General features: G+C 37.6%; 2 protein-coding genes across 3 annotated transcripts; both read right to left on the bottom strand.

The window, feature by feature from the left end:
* Nucleotides 1–10,635: 10,635 nt before the first annotated feature.
* On the bottom strand, nucleotides 10,636–11,902 carry LOC112172245 (hemoglobin-2). Its single transcript, XM_024309511.2, has 4 exons — nucleotides 11,646–11,902; nucleotides 11,393–11,507; nucleotides 11,057–11,173; nucleotides 10,636–10,949 (listed from the first exon to the last, which is right to left on the bottom strand). The coding sequence occupies exons 1-4, from the start codon at nucleotides 11,747–11,749 to the stop codon at nucleotides 10,812–10,814; spliced, it is 474 nt and encodes a 157-aa protein (XP_024165279.1). The 5' UTR covers nucleotides 11,750–11,902; the 3' UTR covers nucleotides 10,636–10,811.
* Nucleotides 11,903–12,796: 894 nt separating this feature from the next.
* On the bottom strand, nucleotides 12,797–16,525 carry LOC112172244 (plastid division protein PDV2). Of its 2 annotated transcripts, XM_040508552.1 has the most exons (3): nucleotides 16,242–16,525; nucleotides 15,914–16,160; nucleotides 12,797–13,637 (listed from the first exon to the last, which is right to left on the bottom strand). In XM_040508552.1, exons 2-3 carry the CDS (start codon nucleotides 16,145–16,147, stop codon nucleotides 13,011–13,013), a joined length of 861 nt encoding a protein of 286 aa, XP_040364486.1. In that variant the 5' UTR covers nucleotides 16,148–16,160; nucleotides 16,242–16,525; the 3' UTR covers nucleotides 12,797–13,010. The 2 variants fall into 2 exon arrangements, with proteins under 2 accessions (XP_040364486.1, XP_024165278.1); XM_024309510.2 differs by having other exon boundaries at nucleotides 15,914–16,521.
* Between the last annotated feature and the right edge of the window lie 456 nt (nucleotides 16,526–16,981).

The following is a 16,981-nucleotide window of genomic DNA, read 5'->3' on the forward strand; positions in this document are numbered from 1 at the left end:
AATCAATTAATGCCACGTCAGCTTGTCATGTCACTCAACCAATCAAAAATTTCCACGTAAGCCTTGTTGTGTTGTCCAAAAACTCACCAAAATAATCCCCTAATATTAAGTTGCCGAAATTCCATGAATAAATTCTGATTTTCTGATATATTTTCAGCCACAATATCTGTATGGATGAACCTAGACTTGATTTTAGCATCTCCTTGTTGTCTACACTTTTTATTTCCTTAAAAACTCTCCCTAATTCTCCTCCAACGCCATCTTCCATATATTCTCTTGATTTCCACATTATTCTCTCTTGATTTTCATGGCAACCACACAATTATCTTTCAAGAATATCTCTTTTCCCTTAAAACTCTCTCCCAGAAAATCTCCAAGGCAATCCTTCCTTTTGTGGCGTCAATCTCCTTGATATTTTCTGATTTTCACATTATTTTCTCCATTCCTCCTTGGCATTTAACGGCAAAGCACAATTAAATCTCCAAGAATATCTCTCATGCATCACAAAAGCCTAATTTGTTGGGCTTTCATCCATTTTGCCGAAATCCATAATACTCTAGAAGATTCTTGGGCCTCCTTGCGTCATCTTCAAGCCTTATAGTTTCCTAGTGCCTCCAGGAATCTTCCTCCAATGTCAACTTCCTTTATTTTTCTGCTCATGCTTCCTTGTTTGCTCAGGAGTCTTGCTGTGACAAAGTTTCCTTTTCTGGATAAGGTTTCCTAGTTGAAACAGGATTTCCTGGTTGGACCAGGAAAACTTCATTTCTTCGTTTTAGCTCACTTAGGCAGTCCTTGAGCTCCCTCCAACGTTGACTAGCTCTTCTTTCCATTTCCGAGCTTATTTCAGCTCATTTATTTCAAGAACCTGAAAATAGAAACTATTACTAAAAATAGAAACTTTCCTAAAACAAGAAATGGCAACTTTCCTAAACTAAAATGGGAAACTTTCTAAAAATGAAAAATAGAAACTACAAAACGGAAACTTTCTACAATTAGGAACTTTCCCAATCGAAGAATTGAAACTTTCCTAAACAGGGTTTCTTTAAGGAAATAACGCAGGAAATGTAGGGAAATAGCAGTTAAAACATAGCATTAAAATGCTCCTATCAGCGCCGCCTCAAACCCGTCGTCTCCGATCACCACAAATGGTAACCGTGGCGAGTTTAGTTGCTCATTGGGGAATACGGTGTCGTCACCATCAGGGGTTCTTCGGAAAACATTTGCTTCATTCTCTGATAGCAGTAGAAATAGAGCCCCAAATCTTAAGAGTTCAAAGGCCAAGATAGACTGTTTCTCGGAGGTCGAATCAGAGCAAAGCATAGTCATAGTTTTCTTTTTTCAGATCTTCTTGTTGTTTTGGCTTAGTTTGGTGTAGTTCTTTGACTACAAAAGAGGATTTTCGATTTGGTTATTTGATAAAAAAAGATTTAATCTTGGGACCTATGCAAATGATTATCCAGCTAAATTCATTTTTGGTTACTGTTCTACACCTTCATGTAGAGTTGCAGATAGGGGAAGAAAGAAGACGGAGGAAATTTTGGAAAAAACTTAAGCAGGGGTATTCTCGTCACTTTACACAATGGATGCCTTATGTGGCGCTGAGCTGGCAAGGAGTGACTGACACGTCATCAAGCAACCGGAGAAAATGGAAGAGATGGATCGGTTGGACTGAAAATTGTGAGTTTAGGGACTTTTGGGATTAAATCAGAAAGGCAGGGACTGAAACGAGGACGAAACCATACTTTAGGGACTAAACAGTAGTTAGCCCATAAAAATATTATAAACGAAAGATTAAGGAACTACATCGAAAAGAGAACTTCCAAAAGAAGTACAAAAAGTAATAAATGGGATGCAATTAAGCATTTGATGATGCACATGAAAGACCCCGGGAAAGAGGTACAGACGATATGGTGCACCATCCCTCCACGAGTAGCGGGTAACCTTCCGTCACTAGCCGTGCCTAAGGAACAAAAAAAAAATCAAATGAAAGCAAAAAAAATTGCAAAAGGACTCTAGGCCCAAAAAGCCACCCAAATGAAGATCCAACCCAAAAGCCAAAACCTAATCTAGGCCCAAACCTAGATCCAGATCGGACCCGAATCCTAGCGATCATGACAGCAAAGCACTACGTCGCCAACCCATCTCCAGTCCCCGCCGTCATCCAACCCATTGACCTGCCCACCATTGCACTGCTTAACTTCCTATGACTGTCTTGAGCAGATCGACCTAGGGTCCAAGCCAAGGTCGCCATCGATCGTCCAAACTTGAACCCAAGCCACCACGCTTGCCGGCTAGCTGCACGCACGAAGTTCGCCTCCGCTGACCTCCCATGGGTGCATACCAGATGCCATGTCCTGACGCAACCCCTTTCCAGAACCATAGCCCCATGACAGCCACTCACCCTCGACTACAGGCAATGAAAGTCACATCGTAACTTGCTATTACCAATCCTGGCTGACACAAGATCAGCCTCGATGCCTCTATAGATCGAAATCACACAAAGGAGAAGGGATACCAATCCCCACAAATGAAGACCATGCCATTGAGAGGTGACGTCGCCCACTGAGAAGCCAGAAAGACGAAGAGAGGCTCCTCTACCACCCAATTTTGTTGAGCTGCCGCCAAGAAACCCTAGCGCGACTCTCATCCTCTCGAGTTTTTTTGTTGTTGTCCTCTTTAACTAAACTAAATAGAAAAGTAAATCCTAACACCTCCGATCTATCTCACGAGTAACGAGAAGGTGAAAAATTCAAGCAAGGGGCTGATGAGAAATTCAGGATATCATTGCCTTCGGGTGAATGGTTAGGATTCAGTTAGAGTTCTAGTCTATCTGCAAATTTATTCATTGGGGTAACTGCACGGTTATTGCGACTCATGAATGGTTTTTTAAGAAGCCTAGAGTGTATTCTTTCTTTCATTGTCCATGAGGGACATTGATTTGTTGAGAGAACATTTATTTGAAATGTCGCTGAGGTGACTCATGTTCCTTGTAAGATAAAGAAATAGTGATTTGAGTGAGTTGGGTAATCTCCTGAACTAATTTTCTACGCAGGGATTATAGTGTAAATTTCGAATACGTCATAGTGTTGACTATTTGTGAGTTTGAAAAGGAGATTGAGTTTTGGAAATGACCTCCGTGTTGATTTCCTTTTTTATGCGAAAAGACTATCATTAGAGATAGAAGCCTGTAGGGAATCAGGTGTTTACAACATCAAACAAAAGAGCATAAGAGGCACTTCTCAGTAGACTATTCATCCACGAGATTACATCAAGAGATCTATGACCTAGGTTTGCTATAACATCAACCATAAAATTTACTTCTCTAAAAACATGGTTGAAATTTATAATTGAAAACTTTGCAGTGTGTTGCCGAATGTCTTAAATTAACTTTTCCATCCTCTAAGGAGATGTATAAGACCCTTCACGGCATCTATAATCAATTTATATCTCCTTATGTGTGATTTTGTTGCAATCAAACCATTTCTCAAAGTCATTTCTTCTGCTACCAGAATAGTGGTACGACCAAAGCCTTTAGTAGCTGCCACCAGTGGCTTTCTAGTTGAGTCTTTAATAACAAATTCACCCGCAGCAGAAGTTTACATTCTAGAGTCATCAAAGTTTAATTTGACAAAGTTTGGAGAATGAGGACTCCACACACTCGTGGATGAAGGTTTTGAGTTAGCCCTCACTCCTGCATTTTGTGAAACTGTGTTCGTTCTACTGAGTGTAGTAGCAGTGGCTGCTACAACTTCATTAGGAAAAGTGACTTCGCCTTTGAATATAGTTTATTTCCTTTCTTTCCAAATTTTCCAACAGGTTAAAATAACCTTTGCAAAGACTTTACTATCATATGGTTGTTGAAGAAACAGTGCTTGAAACACCTTCAAAAGACCGTCATTCCAATCAATTGGAGGTTGAAACTGGATAAGCCTCCAAACTGCAGAAGAAAATTCACAATAACCAAATAAATGGTTAGCAGTTTCATTATCATTGTCATAGAGTGGGCAAGAGTTATCATCAATATAACTAAACTGAGATCAACCATCTCTAGTCTTTACTCTGCCCCCTAAAAGCAGCCAACCAAAAATTTTGGCCTTTGGCGGTATATTTAATTTCCAAAGTTTATTCAATAGATTTGTATTTCTATGCTTTTCCAGGCTATCAAGTTGAAGCAAATTGCAGACTTGATAGTAAAATTTCCATTGGAAGGTCCCCAAAAAAACTCATCATCTTGGTTTACAAAAGGAATCGGGGTTCCCATAATTTGGTTTACTAAACTAACATCAAGGGGGGCAAGGGAAATAAGGAGTTTACCTCTATTCCGGGTGCCAACTAAGATATAATCTGCCACTGATAAAGTAATCTGGGGTTCACATCCAAAACCAATTGGCAATGGATAGAGTGGCCCAAACCCTTATAAACTCATAGGCAAGGTCCCATTTTTCCCATGTAGGATGCATATATTCTCAACAATTTCATTAGTATTAATTATATGATGCATATATTTATTTGGAATGAGATCAAGTAAAGGACAATCAAGCACCTGATTGAAAAGCCAAAAATTAATTGTTCTACCATTACCAACTATCCCAACGCATACCTTTAAGAATAAGTTGTCTTGCATCAAGGATGCCCCTCCAAGCTAGGGAATTTGATTTTAACATGGAATGAAGAAGCAATTTTAAGATACTATTTTCATATAATTTGTGTCCACCAGTTCTGATCATTTGTTATAATTTTCCAAGCTAGCTTGGCAATTACTGCATTATTGAAGAAAGCACTTAGTCTTATACTATAATACCCTTAAATTTTTTAAAAAGAAGAAATATTTGTTTTCTATTTAGATACTTGAATTGTATAAGGAAAACAAACAAATAAATAAACAATATGTAATTGAAATGAAACCTCTAATTTAAGGTTTCAAGTTTATAGTAGAGGTAAGAACAAATCTGTATGAATGGTCGTAGAAATTTTTAGACACCCAAATTAATATTATGAGATTTTTGGGTTGGAAGAAAAAGAAAATGTTTTATCAAAAGCAATATGAGATGTTGCAATAAGGGTCATCCATTGTTCCACCGCTTGATCATGACCATTCATTTGACTTTATATAAGTACTAGCTTGTACATACCAGATAGAGGGAGAGAGGAAAAAAGGGAGACTCTGGATCTTCCCCGAGTCGGTTATCTTTCTCAGTGAGCTGGCACATGACGTCACTAGGTTTGACGATGAATTAGGCTCCGGTCGTGATGGATTCTGGTCTCTTCTGTCCTTGCAACCACCGATGGTGATCAATCGAAGACGATGGTAAGATCGATTGATCGATCCAGGTATTGATCTTGTAATTTGTGTGTTTTTGTTTCATTTTCAATTGATGATTAGATAATAGAGATAATAATAAGAAGAAGCTCTTCAGGGGATTTGAGTTGGACTGAGTTCTATTTGTTTTTAATTCACCCTTTCATTTAATCTGGGTTCGGGGTGTTACATATACCAACCCCTCCCATAGGCTTGAGAGTACATACTTTATTCCAAGCAACTGGGGGATTCCTAGTGTTGGATCCCTAGAAAAAGTCCCTCGCCTTCTTGTCAAGGGTATGAGTAAACTTTTTGGAACATTTAAAGCAATATTTGGCATGCCAACAAAGTTGAATTTGATAAGGGTCAATCTACCAGCTCTTGAGAGGGTCCCTTTCTTCCAACCAGCAAGCTCATTCGAGATTTTCAAAAGTAATTCTTTTGCATTCATGGGATCTTTCCAAAAAAAATGACATTACGTATACCTAAGTACTTACCAATGGTAGATTTCTGCTGTATGCTAAGGATATTTAACAATATCATGTTTCAGATGATTTGAGATCTTAGGAGAGAAGTAAAGGGAAGAATTATGGAAATTAAATTTTTGTTTAGAGGCTTTAGAAAAATTATTCAAAATAGTTAGTATGCCTCTAGCTGCTTTTGTGGTTGCTTTGCCAAAATGAGTCAATCATCAGCAAACATAAGATTAGAGATTATGAACCCTAGAGGGGAAGAGAGAATACCAACTTGTGACTTATTGTTGTTGACTAATTTATTGAAATGCTTGATAAGTGGTTCTATAGCAATAATGAAAATATATGGAGACAAGGGGTCACCTTGGTGAATTCCTCTAATTGGTGTAAAATAACCCTCTGCACGACCACATGACAATAATGGAAAAAGAAATTGTAGTAATACAATTCATAATTTGGTTAATCCAACCATCATGGAAACTAAATCTTTTGTGTCAACAAGCAATGTACGTAGTTCCAGTTAATGAAATCATAGGCCTTCTCCAGGTCTAATTTAACAGCCATTGTTCTTGTCTTACCTTTTTTCTTTTGAAAGTCAGAAAAGAGTTCATGTGCAATCATGATAGTATCTTGAATTGCATGTCTTGGAGCAAAGGCTCCTTGATTCTGGGAGATGCACTTCTTCAGCAAAGGCCTTAGCCTTCTATCAATTATTTTTGTGATGATTTATAGCAAACATTACATATGCTAATGGGTCTAAAATCAGCAACTATGGTTGGTTGGTCAACTTTTGGAATTAGGGCAATAGGGAGAATTTCACAAATGGTCACTCAACTATGACTCATTTGACACTTTGGTCACTCAATTTTCAAATATATCACTTTGGTCACTCAAGTATTAATCTGTTAATCACTTTAGTCACCGAATGGGCATTTTGTCTCACTTTAATCACTTCTCCCATCCATTCCAATTTAGATTTATCGATTTTTCACAATTGGTTGGCCGAAAGTATCCTTGATATTGTGGCAAATAATTTTTTTTTAATTAAAAAAATTAACGAAGTGACTAAAGTGAATAACAGAGTTAAAATTGAGTGACCAAAGTGTCGAACATGTAAAAATTGAGTGACCATTTGTACTATTATCTCAGGGTAATATTAGTATGATTTATCAAAGTCAAGGGCATGTTGTTTTGAAAGAAATTAAGTATCATAGGGATAACTGTAGTTTTTACCTCATTCCAGCAATTCTGGTAGAAGCTGGCATGTAGTCCATCAGGGCCAGGAGCCTTATAAGACCCTATTGTTTTAACTGCCTCCTAGATTTCATCTTCTGTGACTGGCTGCAAGAGAGAGTCATTATCAGTTTGAGTAATGCAGGGTTCAATGATGTTTGTGAACTCATTCATGGTATTGAGATAGGGACTATTGTTCGTATGAAATCAATTTTTAAAATCATGACCTAGTAGCTGAGATATTTCCTATTCATAAGGAATCCAAATTCCAGAAAGATTCTTCAGTTGTGTAATGGTCTTGCATCACTTCCTAATATTGGCTTGAGCCTGGAAGAATTTTGTGCTTTTGTCTCCTAGATTTAGCCAGTTAACTCTTGCCTTTTATGCCTAAAGAATTTCCTCATTATTGAAGCATTCAAGTAACTCCTCTTCTGTTTTAGTATGTTGATCTTGCAAAGACAAGGAATAAGGGGAGAGCATTAGCTATTGCTAAATTTCATTTCCCTTTTCATTTAAAATTTCCATTTTCCGAAAGATGTTCCCAAAAACATTTTATCTAAGATCTAACTTGGTAACAAAACTAGTTACAGATAGTGAGAAAATTCAGTAAAGGATTGGCATCCTTTTGTTGGCTCCAAATTTTGTGGACTAGTGGTTTAAACTCTTTGTGAGATAACCGTATAGCTTCAAACTTGAAAGATCGATCTTCTCTTCCTCATTATTTTGTCTTGAAGGGTTAGACGGATTGGTCCATGATCTGACCTTATAAATGAAAGATTTTCCAGTATCATTTCAGGGTGTTGATTTAAAAAAACAACAATGCAAGCTCTGTCTAGTCTTTCATAGATCAAAGTTTCATCTTTATGGTTGCTAGTCCAAGTTTAGGGGATTCCATAAGCGGTAACCGAGTTTATGCCTGTTGTGGTAAGAAAGTTACAAAATTCAGCAGCTAGCGATAGTTTGGTTACCACCAAGCTTTTCCTCAAGGGATTCTATACTATTAAAGTTCCTTATAAGGAGCCAAGGGTCATTGATATCTGGTTTCAGGTTATAAAGTTCAAGCCAAAAATTGGCCTTTTTTTCTTTCTGAGGATAAGCATAAACAAACGATGTGTACCAGGAGTTCATAGTAGTGTTAGTAAAGACAATGAATAAATCTATCATGCGGAGTTATCAGTTCTATTTTAACAGTTATAGTTTTCCATAAAAGCAAAGAACCACTACGCTGACCTTCAGCAGGAATCAAAATACAATCAAAAGACAACTTCCTTAATTTATTTAAAAGAGTACTTGAGGCCCTAGTATCTAAAAGACACAAGACATCAACATCATAATAGGAAGTATAAAAAAGGTATTGCGCTACAAAACCCGACCAGCTGCCTCTACAGTTCCAAGAAATTAACTTCATGGTTTGGGGGCCTTAGGGAAAGAGGCACGTCTTCTTTTGCAGTATCATTAGCCATGCTATGATCCTCAGTCATTTTCCTTGTATGCTTCTTAGAGCCTGAGCTCATGCAGGATCACTTTCAGCTAGCATAAGAATCCTTTTTCCCATTTACAACCTTGACCTCATACTCATTCATGTCCTCACTATCATCCTTGACAAAGTCAAAAGTTTTAGCATCACTAAAATTTTCGAACTGCACATGGGGTAAATCAAAATTAGTATAAAAATAGTTTACTATATCCGTGGGGGAGTAAGCTTCCGTATCAGGGTTAGCCCTAACAAGATCATCATCATAGAGTTTTGCAATCTCAAGAAAAGATAAGGTAACACAAAGCTAGAATCATGGGAAGAAGTTCTCACCACCTTCTCCTCACTAGAAGAAGCACTCTAAGTAGGTTGTCCTATAACCTAGCCAGTATGGCTGCCAATGATAACCGCTTGCCCAGCAGTCATGTCTTTGAAATAAATACCAGGTTTGACCAGAGCCCGCTTGGTAATCTGAACAACTTTTCCTTTCCTAGTCTGATCCTCAACTGAGTCTCCCATGGTGCCTATGAGGTGGTCTGCCTCTTCCTTTGGACCCTAGTCCAGCCCGAAGAGGGTGAATTTGGATCATTGTGTTGATTTATTTTCCCTAAGTTAAAGATGTGATTTTGCGGTGATATGCATGTGAAGTTGCCTCATTTAATTTCGAGTGGAGAATTTATAAGCATATGTTTCTGTTTTGTTGTTTTGAGTTTATTCACACGAGTTTCATAAGCTTACTGGGTTTGTTGTGGCAACCGGGTGCACTATTCGATGGTGTAGGGTATATCCTACAGGTTAGGGTGAATGTAGTTGGAGCTATGAGCTATCTTGCTGTTGTAGTTGTAGGTATAGAAACTTGTTAGTTTTCCGGTGTGTACTGAGTTTGGCAAGTGGATTTACTTAATGAATTGTTGTTTCAGTTTAATTTGTAAAGTTGGTATAATGTAATATGTTACTCTAAAGAGCGAGTCTGTATTGACATTGTGGGTTCAGAGCATCTTCGTGCACTTGTTTTAAAAGAAAAAAATTACGTTCAGAGTATTTCGTGATTGTAAAACTGTTTATTATTTGTGTTTGAAAATCGAGAAGTGACTATGTGCGCGCGCGCGCGTCATTTTACCTCACGTCCTCACCTATTCCAACAAGGAAAGAAGTTGTGGTTGTGCCTCCTTTAAGGCCCAACCATATTCTTTTAGTAGACTAATGCAGAAAGCTTTAGGTTTTGAGTTTCATTTTTCAATAACTTCGTATAATACTTTAACTATCACAAAATGCATTTTTTTGTATCTATAAAATGACCTGGTAATCGATCTGGTGCTACATATACTATTACTAATTTAATACTAACAGAGGGAAAGTACATGTTCGACTAGACTCTATAAAATTTGTAGGTACAAGGACATTTAGTGATAATTCATGTACCAAATGTAAATTTTGACCTTCATTTTTTTATTTGTATTTTTTTTAAAAGTTTGCCACTTTGTGGAATTAGTAAAGTAACTTGAATCAGATCTGTTTATGTTGTGCCTAAAAGAATGAGTCTCATCATGGGTAATTTTTTGCCTTTAATATGTTATCGTTTTTCGCTAAAAAAGTGTGCTATTCAAATTTTCTCATTTAAAACCTTTATCTTCTATAGATTAGAGCAACTCCAACAGCTTCCCCATATTTTGATTTTTCTCTAGTTTAGGGAAAAATAAACCTCTTTTGCTCCAACAGATTCCCTATAACTATCCATATTTTAGGGAAAGTGAGGAAAGAGAAAACCAAATTCCCTATATTTACAGCAATCTCTAAAAATTTAAGGAAGAATATGGAGATTTTAGAAATTGCTGTAAAATAGGGAATCTGTTGGAGTTGGAGAAGAAAAATATGCTAAAGCTTTGACTTTTGCTTCCCTATTATACAAAAATTATAGGGAAGCTGTTGGAGTTGTTCTCATAGAAGATATTACTCCTCTCTAAAGTCTCATAGGAACCTCATTAGTTGAGTCACCCAGCTTACGATTTTCTTCAATCGGACTGTGACCTGGTTTGCATGCAATGTCTCTGTCAACTGATGAAGTACATACATACCCATGATCAGATAGGGGAGTTACGAGGACTGTAGTACTGGGAACTTTTCTTGGCAGAATAGGATCTAATTCGTGATATGAATTTGTTCAATCATATCGAATTTACTTTAAAATCAACATGATCAAGGACTGATGAACTCAAAATTAGCAGCAGTTGCTATAAAAAGAGGTACACCTTTACATTACTCTGTTTTCATCTTATTAAATTATGAAAAGAAACAATTTCAGAGCTTATGTAGAAGATCCGAGTCTATTAGTCTAAGCAGAGGGCTTCATTTCCGATTTGATAGCAGCAACCAACTGATCATAAGCTTCTCCCCATGCACTCTTCATCTCCGGTGACCACATCTCTGGTACTGCTTCTTTTATGGTTTCCAACAATGCAAACTTGGTCACCTACAATTATATTGGTAAAAAAGAAAAATAGGAGTCAGTAACTTATTTACATTAGCTTTTCAAAAATCACTATGATCGAATTCAAATTTGATTGAAATCATATATACCTCATAATGTTCATCCACTACTCCGGCCTTGAAATGGACTCCACCTAACCTTTTCAACGTTGATTCCCTCACTGTAACTTTGCCTGCTTTACGGAGTTGAACCGCCGATTCACAAGTCTGTCATGGAAATCAAAGAATGAGCAATGTCGCATAACCAGAACCTTTATCTTGCGAGACAGTTTGACATGTAATGTAATGAGACCGGTCAATCAGAATCAATGATCTTCCGGGTGTTTTTACTTAAATATGTGCTCAAATATTACAGTCCAGCAAGAACATGCTACACCTGGCATGCATTAATAATTTAATAGCTTGATTATGCCTATAATGAATTACCATAACAAAGACAGACATAGCATGCGGCTTGAGCTTGGGGTTCTTCTCCAGAGGAATATCAGAGTCCTTCAAGAATGAAAACAGCTTCTGAGCTGATGGGGCAATTTCAAAGATCCTGCAAATTTTTCGACCAAAAAGAACACCCTTTAAACTCCCAAATTCCAAATCACAATAGCAAAGCTCATACATATGGAATTTAATTGAAGGAATCCTTAAAATGTAGAGCAAAAGGAGGACTGCAAGAGTGACTTACTTCAAGAAGAACTGAAGACCCAATTCAGCAGAATTCTTCTTCATTACAGCCCAGGACTTCACCACCAGTGCTTCCTGCTCTTCTGTGAAACCTTTGCCTTCCATGTTTCTAATTTCTCACACAAACTGAAGCTAGCACTCAGAGTTTGAAGTTGATTTGAAAATGGTACTGAGGATATTGAGACCATTCATTCTTGGGTGGAGTTTATATAATATACCCTCTGAGGATCAGATTTACCTCTTCATGATATTGAGGAGCCATTCTCTATGTTTCAATATTTTCTGCATATCAGCATGTAGCACATGTCCCAAAACTAGGTGCTGCCTGTGGCTAACTAGGGGAACATGGTTTTAGGCTGTTTCTCTTTAGCTCAAGTGACGCAAGCAGGAACATCAGATTTGTATCGACTCAAATTTTATTTAAAAATTCCAGCAATGCTATTCATTCCTGTACCATATTTCTCTACATATTGAATCAAATGAACTTTAGGGTCATTTTATAATGTGAACAGCTAATGTGATTAGACGATAATGGATCAAATGAATTCTTACAGTTGTTTTATAACGTGATCAACTAATGTGATTTAACGATGATTACTATAATTTAATCTTAAAAAGAATATGAGCCGGCACTAGTCTACAACTTCACCCAAAAGATGGTTGTCAATGCACTTATCTAGACTCCACAAACATTGTATGAGGTCCATTCGTGGTCGCCTTGGCCCAGTGGTTGAAACAATTATCTTTTAAACAAAAAGATATGGGAATAGAAATATTGCACCCCTTCGGATTTTTGTAGAGGTAGAGCCATGCCTTTTGAGTTTTGACAATTAGTACTTCAAGGCGGCTAATGGAAAACAAAAGCAAATTTAATTTGGTTTCCTTGGAAAACCAGGGTCAAGGTGCAACAGTCATAGGTTCATCTAGGGGAGGCCACACAACCACTGATGTGAGGTGTCTCCTAGCTTTTCCTGATCTCCATTTTCTTTCTGATTGAGCTGGTTAATCACTAATTCTCAAGAAAGTTAAATCAACAAAGGTAGAGCTAACCAACTGCTATCCCCACACTATGAACTCATTAACCAAAACCCCCTGAAGTTTAGGAGAATAAAAGATGAGTTATATCACTAATATCAGATTCTACCATCAGACTTGAGATTTGACACTGCAATCATTTAACTAGAAAGAGGAGATCCTCTTATCTGTACACTGAAAAGGAGAAGTTTAACCAAAACTAACATAACCTAACAACTCATAACTATTATTATGCTTGAGAATAGGGCAGCTGTAGATCATCAGAAAAGAGATTCCATTACAGCTTATCAGAAGGAAGCAAAATATACAAAAATATGGAAGGAGCATACTTCTAACCGCAGCCATAGTTTACATCAGGTCTTGCAACAACTGAAGAGAAAGGAACTTCAACTCTTTCTTTCACAACACATCGAGCCTTCCCATCTTCCAGAACAAGGACTCTCCCAGGGGGGCATTCAACAGTTGATCTCTTTTCTTCAGTTGGCGGTTGCTTAAAACGGCCTAATATATTGAAAGCAGTATTACTTCTCACTACTTTAGGCCCAAAACCGGACAGGCTAAGTACAGATACCACACCAACAAGAGTAAGCACTGTCTTGGCTGCTGTGCTAAGAACAGATCGCAATCCCATTGAGTTTTTGGATCTCTCTGTATCACTAAAATTTTTCTTTGCTCCATTTGTTGCATCATTGTTGATGACCCCATTTCGTAGAGGCTTATGTGTAGGTGGCAAATAGCCATTTTCAAGAACAAAAGTGTGTGGAGAGCGGCTTGGATATGGAGGAAGCAAGAGATCATTACTGTGATCCACTGTTTCACCAGCAAAAGCAGAGGCCTCATGTATCACTTCCAAATCCTTCCCTTTGTACTCTTTAATCTTGTTCAGTAACATCTTGCGGCTGCTTTCAATCTCAGCAAGGGAAACTTCTCTTTCGTACCTTTGCTGCTGTTGCAAAGTCTGATGACAAAAGAGGAAACAAGAGTGTTTCACATTTAGTTTAGGAAACTTATTAGCTACAGATGTCATTTATTAGTGATATACTTCTTATATCTCAAATGAATGATACCACCCATGGTGTCACTTTTGCAGAAAATAAATCAGTTGCATCGTGGCCAAAATACATTTTATTATAGATTTAGTGATATCATAGACCTATAGCAGATAATGAACCTGTATGCTTGGATTGAGCAACCAATCAATAATTATAACATGACAAGCATATATTATATTATAAAATAGCAAAGATATCAAAAAGAAAAGTTTGGATCTGAGGTTATGGGATAAACTATAAAGACACGAATGACTACACAATATTTTTCATTCTAATGCACTTCAGACCTAAAACAAAGTCTAATGCAGTTTCACAAACTTGCATCCTATGCGGACACTCGGTGCCCATGTTGGCGAATTAGTGCATTCACTCATCTTAGATAAATATAGAATACACAGATCAATACTATGAAAATTATGACATACATGCTTAATAATAGCATGTGTTTGCATCAAATCTGATAAGACAACTCAATTGTTATTTCAGTGAATTTCCACTTTCAAGCACAATAACATGAAATAAGTAATTAACATATAACTCAAGTTTCGCTGGCCTCAGGAAACTCAAATGTATTCATTACTGAAAAGACTATAAAGTATAAACTGAAGGTGCAAAAGCGGTAAAAGGAAGTCAGAAAGTTCAAAGATCAAGACAGGGCACTTGTCTCCTATGGGATAGAAGGATGACCATAGACGGTATTGAGTGGCTTCCCATTAATTTGTAACTATCTACCAACAGCAAGTGAACTAGAGGAAGCTACTAGCATTGGGGGTGAACTAGTACTTCATGGTTCCCGGTTTGCAAAACACCAACACAAAAGACGAGTAATTAGCATATGATATAACACCAGTTCACGTTGCTGGCCTCAAAACTTCACCTCATTCAACACATTGGTATAAGATTTTAAGCCATAAAACCTGTAACATAGGTAAAAATGATGTATGTGCTATTAGAAGGTTTAGTGGAACGGTCATGGCCTTGGTTTCCTGCTATGTGCTCTGGGGTCCAAACCCCCTCAAGGCACCTCCTTAGCTATTTGCTAGAGTTTTCTAGCCTCCTAAAGGTTGAAGGGTTTGAAGGAGGCCACAGTTCCGAGCAGAGTCTGTTTCTGGGTATCAAAATAAACATTGATGTGTATGCAACTACTGAGGAAGGGCATTGTCATTGATGATGGAATAAAGAATGGTCTTAGTTAACACTGATTAGCTTCCAATTAGTTAGATTAAATGCTAAGTTATATCTAGTGCCTATTGTTGATTTTACAAAAGTACAAGTACTAAATTGACACGCTACTACAGAACTCTAGTAATGTAACAAATGTCATCTAGAAAACAAGCAAATTGCGACACCACTAATATCATGTAGAAGTGTAGAATTCTATAGGAACATGACATATGACGTATCTAGACTTCTATGTCTTACTAGCAACTACAAAGTCCAAGCAAGATGATGCAGGACAAGTAGCAAAAGAACTCCAATACTAGGGTTTATTTGCAGCAGTCTCAATTGTTAGAAAGAAAAGGGTTTTAGAATAAGAAACGTAAGAAGAAAAGGGATAAAACTACTAGGCATCACACCCAGAGAACTTAGGCATCACACAAACCTGGAGAGAAGCAACAGCTTTCAATTTTTATTAACTCAAATCTGCCAATAAAGACTACAAAGGCCTCTATATATATAGGGAGGCTAAGATAACTCTAGAATAACTAGGGATATCCTTGAAGAATCCTAAAGAAATAATCCTAATAATTATAAGAATCCTAATAATAAAAACCTAGATATATTTGAACTACTTTCCAAATCTTGACTTAAATATTCTGCTTGTATTCTTCATCACAAGATTACATTTTTAGAACACTCTCAAGTTCACTTTACCACCAGACATACACATGAATGCATAAAGAGATAATTGACAGTTTCAAGTCCTGATTAATATATTTAATAACTTTCCAAAAAAAAAAATTCCCAAAAATATGGTACCTGAAAAACAACTTAACAAAGAACTATTCAGTGGCACTGTGCAGCATTGGTTTGCCATAGCAGATGGTACCAAAATTAGATAAAATTGAACTCTTGGTTTCACAACTCAAGCACCCAATTGCATTTGACAAACAAGTGCATCAAAAATTAAGGCTTTGAAGCAATCCTGTAAAAGAAAATTGGGGGTTTTGGGAATTCTAACCTGTAAGTTAGAGAGCTGATTCTCAAGGGCTTCAAGGGCATCGCAAATGTTGAAAAGTCTCTGTGACTCTTCATCTTCTTCACCATCTCCTTCTTCATCTCCCGACCCACCATCAACAGGGACTCCATTTTCCTTTTTGGGTAATGGGTCATTGTCTTTGTGGAAGCAGCTGCTGATCTTCATTCTGAGCTCTGTGGCTTTCGCCAGAACTAGCCCTATACCCTCTTCCTCCATCTCTGTTTCTTCTCTACAGCCCAAGAATTTCAGAGAAAGATGAGTGTTTTTGATGGGAGGTTTGAAATTGAATGAGTTTGTGGGGAAGGTTTACCAGTGCCGCCAAAAAGGCCGGGGTATGGCTTTAGGTTTTTAAGTGATTCTGGTGCGGCTGTAGTAGATATGATGACCCCTCCTCTCTCTTTTTCATTGTTCTGCCAAATGCCAAAACCTATGCTCAACAAAGACCTAAAGAAAACAAAATGACCAAAACCTGAAAATAAATGAGAAATTTATATATGAATAATTGTTTGTGGTCAAGTTCAGGAGATTTCTAACTTTCTATGGCTGCAATAGTGTACATGTGAGCAGTGATGTCCTAACTTTAGGGATGGGTAAAGTTCCCAAGTTCCCAACACTTGTTGGGTTATGAGAGTAGAGCATCTGGTCAAATATTAATATAAAGGTGTACCATATACCTACCCTGTATTTTGATATTTTTTGTGGTTCCCTGGTGAGGTTTTTGTTTTTGTTTTTTTATAGGAATAAAACTTGATCAACGAAGGAAAATATTACAATACATTGAAATATCGGTTTTAATTTTTACCATGGCACATAATCAATATCAAAACAAATTAGTTTAATGCGTTTTCTAGTGAGAGAAACTCCTCCTTCTCTCTAGCAAACCCAGCTTCCAGCTTTCCCCCTCCTCCCCCCCCCCCCCCCCCCCCCCCCTTCTTGCCAGATCTAGATCACTCCGATCTGGATCTTTGGCTTGAAAGTTGAGGGAGATATTTTCCCTCTTCGCGAGGCTTATCCCTACCCTTCTCGTGGTAGCTCCCTGCTGCCCCGGTG

This window comes from Rosa chinensis, chromosome 6 (genome assembly GCF_002994745.2).
Source record: "Rosa chinensis cultivar Old Blush chromosome 6, RchiOBHm-V2, whole genome shotgun sequence".
Taxonomy (NCBI): domain Eukaryota; kingdom Viridiplantae; phylum Streptophyta; class Magnoliopsida; order Rosales; family Rosaceae; genus Rosa; species Rosa chinensis.

What these genes read in the sequence shown, in the direction of transcription:
- LOC112172245 (XM_024309511.2), bottom strand. Translation starts at nt 11,749, where the DNA reads ATGGAAGGCAAAGGTTTCACAGAAGAGCAGGAAGCACTGGTGGTGAAG. An exon ending in GGTCTTCAGTTCTTCTTGAA is followed by an intron (nt 11,508 to 11,645) that starts GTAAGTCACTCT and finishes AAAAATTTGCAG; the next exon opens with GATCTTTGAAATTGCCCCAT. An exon ending in CTATGTCTGTCTTTGTTATG is followed by an intron (nt 11,174 to 11,392) that starts GTAATTCATTAT and finishes TTTCCATGACAG; the next exon opens with ACTTGTGAATCGGCGGTTCA.
- LOC112172244 (XM_040508552.1), bottom strand. Translation starts at nt 16,147, where the DNA reads ATGGAGGAAGAGGGTATAGGGCTAGTTCTGGCGAAAGCCACAGAGCTC. An exon ending in ATCAGCTCTCTAACTTACAG is followed by an intron (nt 13,638 to 15,913) that starts GTTAGAATTCCC and finishes TTTTGTCATCAG; the next exon opens with ACTTTGCAACAGCAGCAAAG.